Source organism: Sinohyriopsis cumingii, chromosome 5, assembly GCF_028554795.1.
Source record: "Sinohyriopsis cumingii isolate HCF-2022 chromosome 5, ASM2855479v2, whole genome shotgun sequence".
In the NCBI taxonomy this organism is placed as follows: Eukaryota; Metazoa; Mollusca; class Bivalvia; order Unionida; family Unionidae; genus Sinohyriopsis; species Sinohyriopsis cumingii.
Window position 1 is genome coordinate 121961798 of NC_142965.1, and position 18395 is coordinate 121980192.

The 18395-nt window shown below is 34.9% G+C and overlaps 2 protein-coding genes across 2 annotated transcripts in view; both read left to right on the plus strand.

The window, feature by feature from the left end:
- LOC149800094 (protein timeless homolog) overlaps positions 1-7493 on the plus strand; it is an 89481-nt gene extending 81988 nt beyond the window's left edge. The window contains exons 14-15 of the mRNA XM_089958350.1: positions 3430-3625; positions 7374-7493. Coding sequence (XP_089814476.1) covers positions 3430-3625; positions 7374-7493 — 316 coding nt within the window. The remainder of the gene's footprint in view (positions 1-3429; positions 3626-7373) is intronic.
- Positions 7494-7630: 137 nt separating this feature from the next.
- Positions 7631-17908, plus strand: LOC149800095 (uncharacterized). The gene is made up of 6 exons (XM_089958351.1): positions 7631-7816; positions 11108-11309; positions 12680-12751; positions 14441-14600; positions 15627-15683; positions 17823-17908. Exons 1-6 carry the CDS (start codon positions 7710-7712, stop codon positions 17906-17908), a joined length of 684 nt encoding a protein of 227 aa, XP_089814477.1. The 5' UTR covers positions 7631-7709.
- Positions 17909-18395: the final 487 nt, after the last annotated feature.

Here is an 18395-nt window from a genome sequence, read left to right on the forward strand (position 1 = left end):
TTGCAAATTTGTTCGTTATAGAATTAATTATTGTTTCATCTGACATGTATTCGGCTGTGGGGCAATCATTGTCAGCACAAATCCACTCCTCCATATCATCAAGAGAAACGCCCATCTCGAGACCATGAGTCTGTACGAATTTCTCCCAAACAGCCTCGGCATTAATGACATCAGTTTCACTGAAACCTTCGAAGTCACTATCATCGTTGCTGTCTCTGTTACTGTTTTCCTTTATGTCAAAGACAGCTCCAAGACCCTTAATCCTGCACCCCAGGTCTCTTGTAATCGATTTTTTAATGCAACAAACACTTCCCCAAGTTGTTGATCAAAACAAAGCCAGCATGTAATTAGGTTCTCACAAAAGTACTCACAGGTTTCGATTTGACGGTTGATTGACTCTTTTCATGTTTTCAATGAACAGAATATGTTGCTATTATAATGTTTACTCTGAAACGGAATTAAAGGATTAAAACGTGACTTTCACACAGGAAGATGTTTAATTGGTGTTTATTTCATTCTCTGTTGCCACCTGTTAGTATTTACCAGAAGTTTTCATTGATCACTATTTCACCAGACTGTTTATTTACAGTATACTGACAACTATTTATAATAAAAACTTACATAATATATGATATTTTTAAACAGAGGTCTCACTTGGATTTTAAAACTGGGTCTTTTTGCCTCTGAATTCAATTACTAAATATCAGTACATTTTCTCACCCGGCTGCCAGTCAGAGCCTTTGAACTAGCTGCCTAGCTATTGCATCATGTTCTTTTTTTTATGTACTCTAATAAAATGGCAACATGTATGTACATCAAGGAATCTTTCAGTCACTGAATTCTGTCATTGTAATTATCAGCACAGTTAACTGATCAACACATTTTCCCACAAAGCAGGTGGCTGAAACAGGACTGGCAAATCTTTGAATTTTCCCACGCGCCTATTACATGCATACGGAGGACTCCTGCCTCAGTGATTTTCTGCGTCCCAGATCAAAAATTGGCGTCCAAATATGTGTAATTAAGCGTTTTCGAGATCTATGAAATTAATTCTTATTTAGAACTTGCAAATTTCAAAATATGGATTATATTTTTACTGGTATTAATCACCATTTTCAATGATAAAACAAGCAATGTATCAATGTTTAATTTACCAATTCTTGTCGTAATTTTTTCATGTTCAGCATATTTTAAAGACATTTTAAATACATTTTCTCTGGAAAAAATTGGGAGCCAAGACAGACACCGCATTAAAAGCAGGATCACGAGTTATCCGGGCGCGAGTTATCAAGGGAGCAGTGTACTAGTAATTTTCCATGATGCTGATAATTTTCCATGATGATAGTTGCTAAATTTTGTCAGGGATAAAGATTGCAAAACAAATGATGAAAACGTAAACTCCAAACTAAAAGTGAGGGTTGAATTTAGAGACATTTTTTGTTAGACTTTTTTCATCTAACGGTCTGTGTTGAAAATATTCAGTAAAACAGCAGATTTGCTTCTTTTTCTGTACCTTTGCCAGCAAGTCAAAATCTGCTTGAAGATTGTTTTGCTACCAAAGAATTTCAAATGGTGGATCCGTGTCCTATTTTGATGTGAATTCATTTAGAAAGCTTCTTGATTATGTACTACAATTGAATTAGGAAGAACAAATATATGGAATAACAATTATATATGAAATTACAATTATATATGGAATTACAATTATATATGGAATGACAAATATATATGGAATAACAATTATATATGGAATAACAATCATATTCCTCACATGTGTTTGAAGATGAGGATCGTCTGGGTTTGACTTGGATTTTCTTGTCAGTGTTATATCGGAGATTGAGTTGCATCAGTACAGTGATTGAAATGTTATTATCAACAAATTTAGAATTTTGTATTTACATTTTGCACAGGTATATAATCTAACAGATTGCATCATTGTTTAATAGATCCCTTGTAAAGTATTTTCTGCAGCACTGCAAATCTGTGAAAAGTTTCATTGTCTACTTCATAGTCACCTTATTTTTCTTGTGAATATTTTAACTTGATTTTAGCTTGGAGGGATTTCAGTCCCTGCATGTCTGTGGCATAATAATGTTTTTCATCTTCCAAGCACAATTTGTATTACTGACAGTAACAAACTGTATGGTGTTACTGAATTAAGAACAGAAGTATAGATCCACTACTGCACAGCTCTTTCACATGAATTTTTTTTTTTTTATGGAATGGGAAGCAACTTAAATTCAGATACATTAGTTTTTGTTGCATTTATCTCCCTTGTCAACTCAAAGACTTGCAACAGCAGTTGAAAATGATTTTGAAAGAAAACTAGTATAGTAGTTCCTCAGATAATGTTTTAAATATAAATTCTCTAGCGAGACATAAAGGAAAATATGGAAACTATAATAATGATTTTTTTTAATGTGTAAACATGAGTACATAACCCTTAGGTGTGTGTGTAAAATTCAAGTTTTCAACAGTCATATTAGAAAAGTAAACACAGTTGGGGTATTACACTGGAAAGTGACTATTGTGCCATTTGGAATTATTTCAGATTATTTTGGATTCAAAAGGATTAATTCTTTTTTCCTGCAAAATATGTGTACTCATGTGAGATTCTTGAACAAAGACAGCTCTTATTCAGATTTCCAAAACTCAAGTGATATTTCTTGTTTCTACAAGGAACTTTAGACTTGAACACACTACAGGTTATAGCATAAGCCATCGTCATCCACTTTAGATTCTTCATCGGGACTCGAACTTGAAATCATTAGAACATTTTATTATTAGGACTTCTAAAATTGTATTCTTGGATTATTCTTGGATTATTTTCGGATTTGATTCTTGAAACCATAAGTTCATATTTTTTCATTTTTACAGGATTTTTCCAGGTAAATAAATTATTGTATTTTTCAAAGCTTGCTGTTTTCACTCTTTCTTGTGTTACTGTTTATTCGAGCTTGAACACGTAACATAAGACAATAAGAATGATAAAAACAGCAATATTTTGAGTATTTTCCATTTGATCATAAGTAAATTTGTATTACTTAGATCACTGGGCAGTACTTGAATTGAATATCAGTTGGAGATGGGGTGGGGAGAAGGTACATATTGCTAGTATTTTGATTCCAGCCTATCACTTCGAGTGTCATTGAGGAACCCTTTAGGCCAGTGCTGTCCAACCCGTGGCCCGCGGGCTGATTTTAATGGCCCGCCAGAGCTCGAGCAGCTATATAGTTGTTGCTTTTTAGTTTTCTGCTGCAGCCCTTGGCCTCAAGAAAAACACTTTTTAATGGCTCATGGTGTCAAAAAGGTTGGACAGCACTGCTTTAGGCCATTCATTCATCAGTGGGTGTTTACACTTCACGCATACAAAATTTGGTACTGTAAACATTGCCACAGAGTGTGCATTTTATACTTCTTTTAACACAGGTTTGCTACAAATGAGGTGATGCATAAATATGGAATGGTTCTGAAGAGTTTCTATTCCAACAGTCCCTTAGTGAATGACTACATATTCACCATGATGCACCATGTTGCTGGTGACTGTGAACAGCCACAGTGTTTGATGCAAGCCTCAATTCTCAAGATGTTCATTCAGCTGTGTGAATCAGAACATTTGACTCCTGTAAGTAATTAAAAGGTTGAAAATATAATAAAGTAGATGTATAAATTAATCAAAAATTGGGTGGACATTATTTAATTTTCACTCAGAAATTACATAAGATTAAAGCTTCGACAAAACCTAATGACTGAGGTGCCTGTTTGCTCCTTCTTGCCTTAGTTTAAATGTTGGCCTCATCTTTGATAAATCGTGTAAACGTCTATTTCTTAGTGTTTTCTTTATCCATATTTTTATTTGATGGTCTTTTCTCTCTCATCCAGCACTGTTCATCATCCATCATGCATTGTAATAAGCCTGTTATTATTGCTCATTCTAATTTAGTGGGAAGATTACCACCAAACATTGCAAACAAAAGCTGTTGACATTTTCCTGAATGAAAGTGGTGCCAATCAGACATGCAATATGGCTACCACAACAACCAATCTTAAAAATTTTCTTTCACTGTTCCTTCCTAATGAATAGTCATACCAAAATGGAGTTTTCACTATGAGATTCTTATGTCTTCATAGCCCTAAAAGAAAAGATGCCCTTCAGACATCCAGTCATAAGAAACTTATATTTACTGCTGCTTTTGAACGGATGGAGATCCCAGATACAGTAAAATTGTGGTTTTCACCAACACTACTTATGATGTCTAGTTGATTCTCAATAAAAATGGTGCCAATCTAACATCCATTATGGTCACCGTGGCAGTCAGCTGGATAATTTTGTGATCCCTATACCACCTGAATGTAATGTGATATCTGTTTAGTCCTGAATGTAAATGGTGCCCATCAGAAATGCCCCTGAGCAACTAATGTGGTTGCCACAGTTTGAAAATCTTGTTAGCATTCCTCATTGAGAACCGAGGGTTGTATTGACGTGAAGTTTCCACTAAAAGATGTGGACTGTGATATTCAAATGGCCAGATCATCTATTACTGTCGTTATAATTTTCCTTGTTTATCTGGAGACAAGATTGGATTGTATATTGAACTGGCAGGGTAGGGCCAGCTGTTCTGTTTTCTTTGAAATCATGTGTAGAATGAACAGCATTGATCCAGAATCTGCAGGAGAATCTGAATCCATATTCCTGAAACATTTAGAGCAAGAAATTCAAACTCAAGGTGTCAAAACTTTTGTATGGACAATACTTTTAATTAGTACAAAATCTAGAACTGTAGATCATTCATATTTGTCTTGTTTTCTTCAAATTTCCACAATCTAGGTGCACAATAAGTATTATGTCTGTGGCTTGGGTTTTAATGCTCAGAAATCTTCAAGAATACAAGGCCTTGACCCAGTAGCTGATAAAAGTGTGAAGCTTGCGTGTGTTTACAGTAAATTTTACTTTGTGGAATCCTTGATTTTCAGCCATTATATCTAATTCAGAGTTAATGGAAATGAGGATTTTTTAATTTTTATGCTCCATCACAATAAATGTTGATGCTAGAGGTGAAATAATTCATTAATATATCGATGCATCCATACTTTTGCCATACTGATACATATATCAATACAAGAGGAAAAGAATCGATCCAAATGATACATACCCTATACTTTCATATTCATCAGTCACGAATAATGGTTAGTTCATTTACCTTTGTATTCTTTAAATTGAGAATTCATCTGTGATGGATGTTGCAGGCACAGACATTCATTTCTGTCTGCAAAATGATCTATTGACAACACACTTCCTTCTACAATTAACACAAAGCCATGGTTCATAATGCCCCTCCCCACCTCACTGATTCCATGCTAATTATTTTATGTCATCTGTATGTCGAGCAAAAGAGAGATATTCCAAATGTGTCCTCCATGTCTAATTAAAAATTTTACTCCTCATTTAATAACAAATTTGATGCACATGAGTTACTCAGTTATTTTGTATATCTTGTCTATTTGGTACACAGTTTTCCTCCTTTAATGTGCAAAATGCATAAAAAGCAAGAACTGTGATGGCTGCACTTCTGATGTTTCACTCAGTGAAATATGTTGCATTGCATTCTGATTGGTGGTTATTGTTGGTTTCAGTCCAGGGTAAGCATTAACCACCAATCAGAACTTAATGTAGCTTATTTTCTGCCTGAGACACAGGAAGTAGTGATTGACAAAGCAACAGAAATGTGTGCTGTAAAGTACTTAATTTGGACATGGGGATACAATATGGAATTTCTCCATTTATGCTGAGATATTTAATCAGTGCTGAATGTACTGATGGGAGAAACAGAACAGAATTGGCAGAGGGTAGATCTGAAACAGTATGAGTTTGTCTCCTTGTGTAAATTTTTAATTTTTATATAGAAGGTGGGTGGGTGTTGTCAGTAGTTAACCTTCTTCCCTTACAAAAAAAAAATGTGCCCATAGTATAGTGTAATAGATTTTTTCATCCCCACTCCCACACCAGAATTTGTTGTAAATGAGATTTTCCTTGTACTGGAAAATTTCACTATTTCTAAAGTTTTGAAGATAATTCCATAATGTCTTACAGGTTTACATGAAATTGGTTGTAAGATATTTATAAGGCATTCATAAATAAAGGGCATGGTGGCCAAGGTGAGTCATTTGACAAATGGAGCAGGCTGAAATGACCTGAAGGGCTGAATTAAATCACTAACAGGTCGTCTGTATTATATATATTTAATCTGCATTGTTTATGAGTTTATGTTTTTTAATTTATTTATTTTTATTTTCATTATAATGCTATGGAAAATTGTATGTTGGACTCTAATACCAAGTTCTGTTTTCACTTGACCTGAATGATTATTTTTCAGTACACAAACAATACGTAACATAGTTTCCAATGAGTATGGATGAATTATGTTCTAATTACAACCAAAGTTTTATTTTGTAAACAACAGGAACCTTGTAAAGGTTTATTTCAATCAGGTAGTAATTTATATTTTTAGAAAATGCTAATTGTGACCTGAGGTCAAGTAGAGGACTATATTCTTGTTTTTCTAGAAATTATTCATTCATGCTTTAAGATCTGAGCAGAATCTTATTATTGTTGTGTCCATTAGTTAATTTTATTTATTCACTGGAAATACAAAGTGCTCATCAAAAATAACATTCTTGGAATTGAATTTGTAGTGAAATTTTAAATGGAATAATGCACCTGCAGATCAGGGTCTATGTTGTTTGTTATTTTGATTGATTACTCCTAACAAACTGAACAGACCCATATTTACCATCGCATTATAAGACAGCAGATCTGGGTCTGTATAGATGGTATCATGTTTCACATTTCTGTTGATTGTGACTTTAAAGTCTGTGTTAAAGTTATGCATTTAATTTTAGTGAGTCGTATATAGTGAATATACACTGTATCGTAGTTCACAGTTTTTATACCATGCTGCAAGGAAATAACAGTGATACAAATAGTCAAAATAATCAAAGATTGGTTGGAAAAGCCAAATATCCATGTATTTAGTTATGATTTCAAAATTTCTAATAAATGATTGAAAGTTTCTTATTTGCAATACTTTTTTATTTCTTTTTACACCTTGGATTAAACATTTTCAATACATTGCAACCCAACATGCTTGTAAGATCAGTGTTCAACTATTTTAGATGTTTACTATTGATACACACAAATCCACCTGCAAACAACATAAACCTTGATCTCCCCTGGCATGAGGCATAATGCACTGGCAAATCAGGATCACTGTTAATTCTACTGATTACTTCTTACGAACTGCATAGACCCATATCTGCTTGTGCATTATGCAGTGGCAGATTAGAGTGTATAGAGTTAGCATTTGGACTTACAGGTGAGTGTATCGAATACTCTTCATTGGTTGTTGATCACCAGACATATAGAATTTTTGGAAGATAACCTGATGAAAGATAATTCCTTGAACAGAGAAACATTGCAAGATATGCAAAAATGACATTTTAAATAAAACATATAGAAGAGAACAGTTAACTTCAATGACTGATTTGATGTGTTGAATTTGTCGGCAGTCTTTAAATTTAAACCAGTTTACACCTCTTCTTGAAACCCTTATTATTTTAGAAGTTCCTCAGACAAGCTATATTGTTATTCTTGTTCATCTTGAATGAAATGAAAAGAAAATTTAAATTGTTTTTTTTTCCTCCCGCAGGATATGGCAGATTTGATTGAATACATTGTCCGGAAGTTTACCTATCTGTCAGAGAACAGTTCACCAGAATTTCTTCAAAGTCTGTTCTATGAGGAGGGAGATTGTGACAGGTAATTTACATGTTCTTCTAAACACACAGCTCCCTGTTTTCTCATGAAGTATCAGGAGCATGATAAAATGGTTTCTTGTGAAGAATTACTGTTTCCTCTGTAATCCAGTATAGTTTGTACTCCTGTATTGATCTGTCTTGAGAAAAACACAGTATAGCTAAAACTTGGATGAAAATTTTTAAATTCTTCAACATACATTAAATTTTCAGGATCATTTTGTTTTAAATATTTATAATTCACTCGGATATAACACGATGGTGGCAAACTTCATATTCTTGTATTTTTCATGTAAAGGTTTACTATCATTTTCGGGAAGAGATCGTGTATGAAGTCTAATATGAAAATCTTTTTGTGGCTACTAAATCTTTTTAATGTTAATGAAATAACAATCCTGATGGTTATGCAAACATATTTGTTTCCATTACCTTGTTTTGTTTTAAGAATTCAAACAAAATTACAAAAATGAGCAGAAAGTTGACAAATGAACTGTTATCTACATTAATGAAAATAATAAAAACAACAAAAACAACAATAACAGCTAAAACCATTGAACCAAATCAAAGGTTTGTTAATAATAATTATTTTATATTGTTGTGGATAAATTTTCAATGTGTATAGTTCTTTTATTTATTATAGATAAACAGTTCAACTTTCTTTAAATATCTATGATGGAAATTGAGTGAAGTTGGTGCCTCCAACAGAAACATTCAAACATTGTTTTGAAATAAAGGTACTTCAAATTTAATGTTAGTGAATTTCAGAGACAGAAATGGCAAAGGGATAATTATACTTTTATTGCATGAAAAATAATCTGTTATGAACAAAGTGTTGCTTAGCGCACTGATCTTGTTGCTGGGCAAGTATAATTTAATTTTACTTGCCTGGAGGGCAAGTGGGGAAAAAAATAATTTTTTCTAGCCTTGTATCATATGATAAGGACACTCTGTAACTTAAAATTATCCGAAAGTATTAGCAAGATTAAGCCTTCATTGCACATTGGTACTCTTCAGTGTGGGAAAACAGTTAAAGTCAGCTTGAGTACAAGAAGGTTGAAATGTCAGGTGCCAATAGAATTGTGCAGAAATATAAAAAATTTACATCTAAATTAAAGTAGAAAGAGTAACTTGATATGAATCATGACAATTTAGCATCATTATATTTTAGCAAATCTTTAATTTTGCATACTATTAAGATAAAATTTAGCAAATTACCATTATGCAGAAATGTTCAACATATTTTTTGGTGGTAATTGTACCTAACCTAATTAAATATACTCTCTATTCATACGCATTGTTGTACCAACACATGAAATAAAGTGTGATCATTGTATTTCAGCACAAGGTATTAAACCTGCGTAGAATGTGAATCACTGCCAATAGTTAGGAATTTCAAAGTATCGCTATACTAGATAAAATATTAATCAGAAATATTCTTCTAGGCATTATCCAGATATCCATCCTTAATATAACATGGTACCTGTCTAATAAAACTTTTGTGTTCTTGCTTGTAAGTCAGATTGATCTGTGAACAACATATACACTAACCTGGTGTCACATAATTGACCAGTAGATAAGGGCCTGTAATTTTCTGTTTACTCCTAACAAACTGAAAAACGGCCCAGATCTGTCAGCACATTGTATGATAAGTATTATGTACCGGACAATGACATAAATCCAGGTAAATACACTTAATAACACCATCTGACAATGCAAGGTTTGTGCTGTCATGCAATAAATAGAATATTATACTGATATGACCACTGCTGTTATTTAATACCATATATATTCACTTATATGTCAAGTGCAACTGTAAACAACATAGACCCTGGTCTACCATCACATAAAATGCAGGCAAATTGGGGTCTGTGTTGTTTGTTTGACTGATTAATCCTGATAAACTGCATAAACCCAGACCTGCCAGCATGTTATGCAGCAGCAGATTTTGGGTCTGTGCAGTTTGCAGTTGGATTTATAAACAGTTGGGTAGACACTGAAATGACTATTACAGTAGAACCTGTCTTGAAAGACCACCTCTTTTGCCAAAAAATTATGGTCTCTCAAGACAGGTGGTCTCTCATAACAGGTCACAATCCTATATAATCAATAAATTTGTGCACTGAGAATGTGGTCTCACAAGACAGGTGGTCTCACATAGCAGTGGTCTTTCAAGACAGGTTTTACTGTACATACATAATTGCGTGACCAAATTTAGGGGTTATACAGTTTTCTTCAAAATTAGTTTGCCCACATTACAATAAAAAAAGGTATGTTCACTTAACATTTTTTGATTTACAGCAGTTTGCTAAAAGTATAATTGCACAATTTTACCAAGTCTTAATATTAAACAATCTTTCAAAGAATTATGAGGGGCCTCGAGTGGCCGAGTGGTCTAAAGCACTCACCATTCCGGATCACTGCCATCTCACCTCTGTCTGTGTGTGTTCGAGTCCAAGGCTTGGCGAGCATGGATACGTGGGAAAGCCTTCCAGTAGCTTCTCGTGGGTCAGTGGTTCTTCCCTGGGTTTTCCAGGGTTCTTCCTCCACCAGTTATACTGGCCACCATGTATAGCCTATCTTGTGCTGAAAAATGGTGTTAAACCCTAGAATAACAACAACAACAAAGAATTATGAGAACTGAACTTCAGATTTTACAGAATTAATGAAGTCAAGTAGCTTAAAAAATCAATTACACATTATGTATTATGCTTTGCTATGGCTTTTCATGCAGTGTAAGCAGTTTGTATGCATTGTGAATCTGTAAAACATGAACTTCGATTTGTATAAAAATTGTATAGCTGTATCTAAATTAGACATCATTTAATTAGGGTATCTTGGAGCTTCGCTTTTTGTGAAATAGAATTAGAATCAAATCAAACTAAATAAATTATCACCACTAGTTATATATCATCAAGCCAATATGCCAAGGGAAACAACTTTTTACAAATAATTACTGTATCCAAAAAGAAGTTAGTGGATGTTTGTCTTATCTTTGATACAGGAGATCAGTCTCTGTTTTGTGTCATGTAGCCTAATCTCTTACAGAGCTTTTGTTTTAAATTTTTATGAGGAATTCATGAAAATAAATGCCCACAAAAATGTCTTTTCAATCAAACTACAAAAAATTGGATATCAACATCCAAAGTGATTCATGATAATTTTTCCTGCTTATGAAAGTTAATAGATAGCACTTACAACTTTTTAGGACTGTGTTAGAGCTGTAAAAATGAATGTTACTATAATAATAATTTATATGATCAAAATATAATTGTAAATCTTTAATTCCTTACTATAGTATAGATGAAGACATCAGTGAAAATAAGGAGAACAAGGATGAGGGAGACAAGGCAGGGAGTCAGAAGAATGCATTAAATCTTTCAGCTGAAGAAAATGAAAAACTGTTTACCTGGTATCTGGAGTTTCAGGATGACCTCGATATGCTGCATAAAATTTTATGTCGTCTCAGAGAGGACGGATTTGACAGATCTGAGAAAGAGGTATATACATTTGGTTTAACACTCAACCACATTAATGGTTGGAGTATAATGTTAACCTTGCCTATCTGTTCATCTGTCCGTCACATCTTTGTTAAGATTTGTGTTAAGGTTTCTTTTCAGGATGTGTAGTAGGGCATATGTGTTTCATGAACACATTTTAGTTGTTTGGTTTTTTTTTAAACTGCCACCAAATTTTGTTGAGGGTGTTTATAGTTTTACTATTATTATTCTATCACATATGTTCTATTTGTCACAAATTTTGTGACTCTATGTCAGTTTTATTACAAGGATTTTATGGACTGAAATAAAATGCCTCGGTCCTAATACCAGGTAGACGTAGGATAAGTTTAATTTTCATCTTTTTTTGATAAAATTTGACCCCTTTGTCTCCACATGCCAAAGAAGTTGGGTGGGTATATTGCATATTGTCTGTTCATAGGTTGTTGTAATGTGTTCATTTGTTTGTTATCTTGACAATATTGAATTACACCATATCTCAGACCGTCTCATGAACACTTATGAACATTATTTTGTGAATACATATCAAGAATAGAAACCTATGATACCAGAATTAGGACACTGTGACTTAATTTTGAATCCCTGAGTGACTTCTGTATTTTCAGCTGACTGTTCGTTACACTCAGTGTCCTGAATATTATTTCACCTTTACTGAGGTGTGTGCACCAACATTCCCAGAGTTAGTGACTGATTTATTTTGGTCTCAGGTGACTATGTCAGCCTATCTGTTTTGGTCAGTTTCTCTGGAACCGTGCTTTATCTTCATCCAGAGGAATATTACATCACCAAATCAGAAACCGTCACTGATTTACTTTCTTGCACTAAATGCCATTGTTTAAGGCATTGGACTCATGATTAGAAGGGTAGATGTTTCATTCTCGCCATTAGATAAACCCAGATGAGCTACCATGGTGTGACTTTTGGCAAGGCACTATACTCTATTTGCTGTGGCACATTATGACCTTCAAAGTGCTAATTAGCCATCAAAACAAAATAAAAAGCAAATACTTTCTCCAGCTTCTGTAACACTATCAACCTTTCTTGTATAGGTCAGTATTATAGTCTTTTGCTTCCTGTGTAGCCTACGTAGCATGCTTCATTGGCTACTAACTTTTCCACTTGTGCTGGTCAGTTTGGTTAGTTTCTTGGACACAGTGTAAGCAAGGTTGGATGTCCTTATCAGATAACAAGCATTGACAAATACAAATCTAATGTCTGCATTATATATATAAAGATGTTGCTTTCTCCATTTCATTTAAACAGAGGAGCTTTTATGTCCTTTATTAGCTTCCTTTCTTTGTAATAGTTGATTTAGTATAATTCTATCTAAATTATCTCCCCTTTCACTTCAGATTCAACTTGCCCTACAGGAACTTGGTTTAATGAATGATCAGGAGATTGACAGACACCAACAAGGCCAACAGGTACTTGTTATAAGGTTTTGTCTATTTAAAACAAATTAGAACTGGAATGGCACTCCCATGGATTTGTTTGGGTGATCAGGAGATTGATTCAGACAGACACCAGCAAGGCCAACAGGTACTTATTATAAGGTTTTGTCTATTTAAAACAAATTAGAAATGGAATGACACTCCCGTGGATCTGTTTGGGTGATCAGGAGACTGATTCAGACAGACACCAATAAGGCCAACAGGTACTTGTTATAAGGTTTTGTCTATTTAAAACAAATTAGAAATGGAATGGCACTCCCATGGATCTGTTTGGGTGATCTGTCGCATACCGTATTTATTCACTCATAAGTAGACTCCAACTGTAAACTGCACTGATCCAGATCTGCCATTGCATAATGCACTGGCAGATCTGGTTCTGTGCAGTTTGTTAGGAATAATCAGTAGAACAAAAAAAGAGACCTTATCTGCAAGCACAGTATGCTGCAACAGATTAGGATCTCTCTTGTTGTTGTTTGACTTGACTTATAAGTGAGTATAAACAGTATATTTATATGAAATTTAAGGCAAGTCCTCACATACCAGTGGAGATTTACTCCCAGTAAGATGATAATATGTAGTTGTGTGTGTGTGTGTGCAGACCTTTGTGTGTGTCCAGACCTGTGTCTGTGTGCAGACCTCTGTGTGTGTGTGCAGACCTGTGTGTGTGTCCAGACCTGTGTCTGTGTGCAGACCTGTGTGTGTGTCCAGACCTGTGTCTGTGTGCAGACCTCTGTGTGTGTGCAGACCTCTGTGTGTGTGTGTGTGTGTGTGTGCAGACCTGTGTCTGTGTGCAGACCTGTGTGTGTGTGCAGACTTGTGTCTGTGTGCAGACCTCTGTGTGTGTGTGTGTGTGTGTGTGCAGACCTGTGTGTGTGTGCAGATGGTTTTATGGGTTCAAGTGCCGTTTATGATCTAAACTAAATCCAGTTTATTTTGACAAGACTTGGGATATTTGCATTTGTGTTTTGGAATATCATGCGTATCTTAAATGAAAAATACTCTTTCACTGGTAGAAAAAAGTTTAAATATAACATTAAATGTTTTAAAATGCAGACCTTTCACTGGTAGAAAAAAGTTTAAATATAACATTAAATGTTTTAAAATGCAGACCTTGATTTACAGATTAAGTTTATACTCTTATCTAATCAAAAGCAACATTTTATAATGTAAAGTCCTTTGTAACTGGTTGACAAAAATCTGAGGTTTAAATGTGAACTTGAACCTTTTACTGCCATTTGATGGTTAGGTGGGCCATGCAAAACACTAAAGAAGAACCTGACAGTTAACACTTGGAATTAGTAAATTTTTGAACATATTTTTGATGTTTTTGATATTATAATTATTGTTCTTTTTAATTTCTCCTTCTATTAACAAAACTGATTTTGCATGCAAATTTTTCCAGACCACTGTGTTTATGATAACAGGCCAAATGTTCATAAATTGTTTGTGTATGATATTCAAACAAAATACCCCAAATTCAGATAAATTAGCCATTTTGCATCATTGAAAATAAGTATACAAGTGTAGGAAGGAAATACTGAAAGTCCTGTGATTTTACTTTGAAGTTGAAGCTTGCCAAAAAATATTTTATCCTTGAAATTGAGCTGGAATTTTATGCTTTCATGTATTTATATCTTTGTTGCTTTTTTATATTTACTTCAGAGTTCAAAGACCGAAAAAGTAGATGAGATAGGCAAGATCAGTCAGTTGGAAGAGGCAGAGATAATTCCATTCTGCATAAGTAAAATTATGGACAAGGGTTGGGGACATCATCTCAGATGGGTGCAGAATGTTCTTTGTGAGGCAGCTTATGTACGACTGGGTGAGTTGATGCTTTTTGAATTAAGAAGATACTGATGTTGATAATCTAAGTGATAAAATCTTCTTTCATTAAAATACTGTATGTGAAAGCCATGGAGTATACTGCCATATGGTGAGACCACCTTACAAGAAAATACAGTACTCACTGTAATTATGTGTATGGAAGCCATGGAGTATACTGCCTTTTGGTGAGACCATCTTACAAGAAAATACAGTACTCATTGTAATTATGTGCATGGAAGCCATGGAGTATACTGCCTTATGGTGAGACCACCTTACAAGAAAATACAGTACTCACTGTAATTATGTGTATGGAAGCCATGGAGTATACTGCCTTTTGGTGAGACCATCTTACAAGAAAATACAGTACTCATTGTAATTATGTGCATGGAAGCCATGGAGTATACTGCCTTTTGGTGAGACCATCTTACAAGAAAATACAGTACTCATTGTATATATGTGCATGGAAGCCATGGAGTATACTGCCTTATGGTGAGACCACCTTACAAGAAAATACAGTACTCACTGTAATTATGTGTATGGAAGCCATGGAGTATACTGCCTTATGGTGAGACCACCTTACAAGAAAATACAGTACTCATTGTAATTAAGTGCATGGAAGCCATGGAGTATACTGCCTTATGGTGAGACCATCTTACAAGAAAATACAGTACTCATTGTAATTAAGTGCATGGAAGCCATGGAGTATACTGCCTTTTGGTGAGACCATCTTACAAGAAAATACAGTACTTATTGTAATTAAGTGCATGGAAGCCATGGAGTATACTTCCTTATGGTGTTGATTCTTATTGCCCAGATGATGGTTATTTAGGCACTTGTTGATTGCTGATGTCCCAGTATGATAGTGGAAAAATCAATTTATCAGCAAGAAACTTTGACATGTCGTATTTTAACCCAGACTATATTTTGCTGAATTTTGATATAATGGTTTACAAAATTTGCCAAAAGAACTTAAATTTTGTGCTCCAGAAAAAATACCATATTGTATATCTTTTTCTGATGACAGGTCCTAGTCAAGTGGACAAGGTACCCATTGAAGAACCAGTGTGCAAATTCTTCATGTGTAAGTGCTGCAGTCACATGGTATCATATTTGCCCAATAATAATAATAATAATAATAATAATAGCATGTACAGTAATACTGCTGTGGTGGTTAGTGGTTTAAACGTCCGCCTTGGAAGCGGGATGTTGTGGGTTCAATCCGCGGCCGAGTCATACCAAAGACTTAAGAAAATGGTATTAACAGTTGCCTCGCTTAGTGCTCAGCATTAAGAGGCTAGTGTTAGGACTGGTCAGTCTGGTGTCATGATAATGTGACTGGATGGGACATCATGCTATATGTCTGCGGCATGATGCCCCAGTGATAGACAACACTATAAACTGCCACACTGCCGACATCGTAGTGATATGACTGAAAAATTGATAAAGCTATGTTAAAAATCCAAATCATACACAGACACACACATACATGTACAGGTATACAGAAATTGCTTAATGTCTTTAAATTGACTGGAAGCAGTGTAGTCTAGTGTTGGAAACTGGATTCAGGGTGATGTGATCAAGTCCCAAGGTAGTCATCGCCTTTCAGCATGCATATTTTATTTTGTTTGCTTCAGGGCTTTCATGTGTTTAAAGTTTGCATGCTGGACTTGTGACTTGTGAGCAGAAGTTTTTTAAATTTAAAATAATCAATGTCATGTTGGGTCAGCTGCAACTATGCATCTCTTGTCAAGAAGTTTTCTGCAGTTGCCATAGCATGACATAACCTATCCTATGTTCTTATACCACTGAATATCTATCTATCAATCAACCTGGTAAATGCTCATGATGCAACCCTGTAGTAAATGTATGTTAGTATTAAAAGGGAGGGGGATAAAAAGTTAAAAGCGGACATGCCATCCATTGAGACTTCTCGATCACTTCATACCATGAAAAATTAAGTACCCAGTAAGCTATTAAGTAATGCAAATCTGATGTAAAATGAAAATGGAGTATGGCCGGTGAAATTTAAGTATTGCCTTATGAATCAAAGGACATCTTTAACTTAACATTTTGTTATTTTCTGAAGAATTTGTATTTTTTTAATCTTTTTTTTACAAATTGTCAGGGGATTGCTAAATTTGTAATTTATGTGCAATGTCGATGCACAAGTGATTATATACGCAAGGAATATTCAAATTTTGTGACTCGTCAAAATGGACTGTTTAACACATTAACACCTGGAGCTTTTTGTCATTTTTGCCTAAAAATCGAGTAGGAAACACATTTTGAAAACTATTTCTGAATAAACTCGAAAACACCAAATCCCCGGTCATCTTTCAATAACATACTGCCTAGTGGTGTTAGAAACATCGATTTTCATTGGCTATTTGACTCGCGCATGAGCAGAAGGGTAAAAGTTGGATATCTTTCTTTATTCCAAATGCCCATCTTATCCTACTTTTTGCAAAGGCTCATCTGTCTGTTTGCAGTTCATACCGGTTTGCCTCAGATCTGAGACCAAAAAGTCTGGACACAAAATCAGATTCCGACCACGGGAAAATTTTGGTAAAAAAAAGTCGGGTCCAAAAAATGAGGTTTTTCTATCTGTATTTTGTAGTGCAACTAGATATTCCAGATTATTTGGTATCATTGTAGAGCTACATCTGTCTACCTTTCTATAATACCACCCACTTTAGTGCATCATTCATGACCATGACGCTACAGAGCTTGGCAGTAGGCTACTACCTCCTGCCCCGCAAAGTCGTCGCTAGGGGTTAATGTGTTAATAATGCTGATATTTGATTGGCTCATTTCAAATCACAGACTATTCAGATGTCATAATATTGAATTGTGTGTGAGATAAGACTTCATTTTTTTATAGTCCTGGAAACTGGCCAAAAGCTGATCTGACATGCCAAGCCTGATCACTGGATTGGGTCTTCTCCCCTTCCTGTAAGATTTTCTATCCAGTCCACCCCCTGACCCATATACTAGTTCTTATATCTGGTCCATCCCCTAACCCACACACACTCTTTTGGATGGTTTAAATTTGATTTGGTAAGTCAAATATATATTTTTTCCAAGCAGACTAAACCATAATAGACTAGGATCAAAGAGGACTGCAGGCTAGCACTAATGGCCTTAGTCCAGAAGATTTTATCAGATGGCCTGTTATCCATCATCTTTTTTCTGTCTTTTTGTTATTACAAATTTGTTATAGCAGCTCTTCCTAAATTTTTTGGGAGGATTGCCAATAACACTTTACATACACAAGTCCAGGATGAAAATGGTGCTCCTCAACATTGAATATGACCACCACAGTTGTTGTTGTTGTTGTAGGGTTTAATGCCATTTTTCAGCACACAATAGGCTATACATGGCGGCCAGTATTAATGGTGGAGGAAGAACCCGAGAAAACCCCAGATAGAACCACCGACCCATGAGAAGCTACTGGCAAGCTTTCTCACATACCCACATTAGCCGAATCCATGACTCAAACCCCCGCAGGCAGAGGTGAGATGGCAGTGATTCGTAACGGAGAGCACTTTAGACCACTCAGTCACTCAGGGCCCCTCAGACCACCACAGCAGTCAGTTTATGGTGTTATTACTACTTCTGACTGGATGGTCTTATCAACATACGGATTTAACTAAAAGAGCCTTTATAATGTCTACTGGATCCTAAATAATATTGGTTCCAGTTTTACATTAAATACTTCAACTCAGGCATCCATCTTGAAAATATTGAAATCACTACTTCTTCTAAATGAAAAATAATATCTACATGTGGTTTT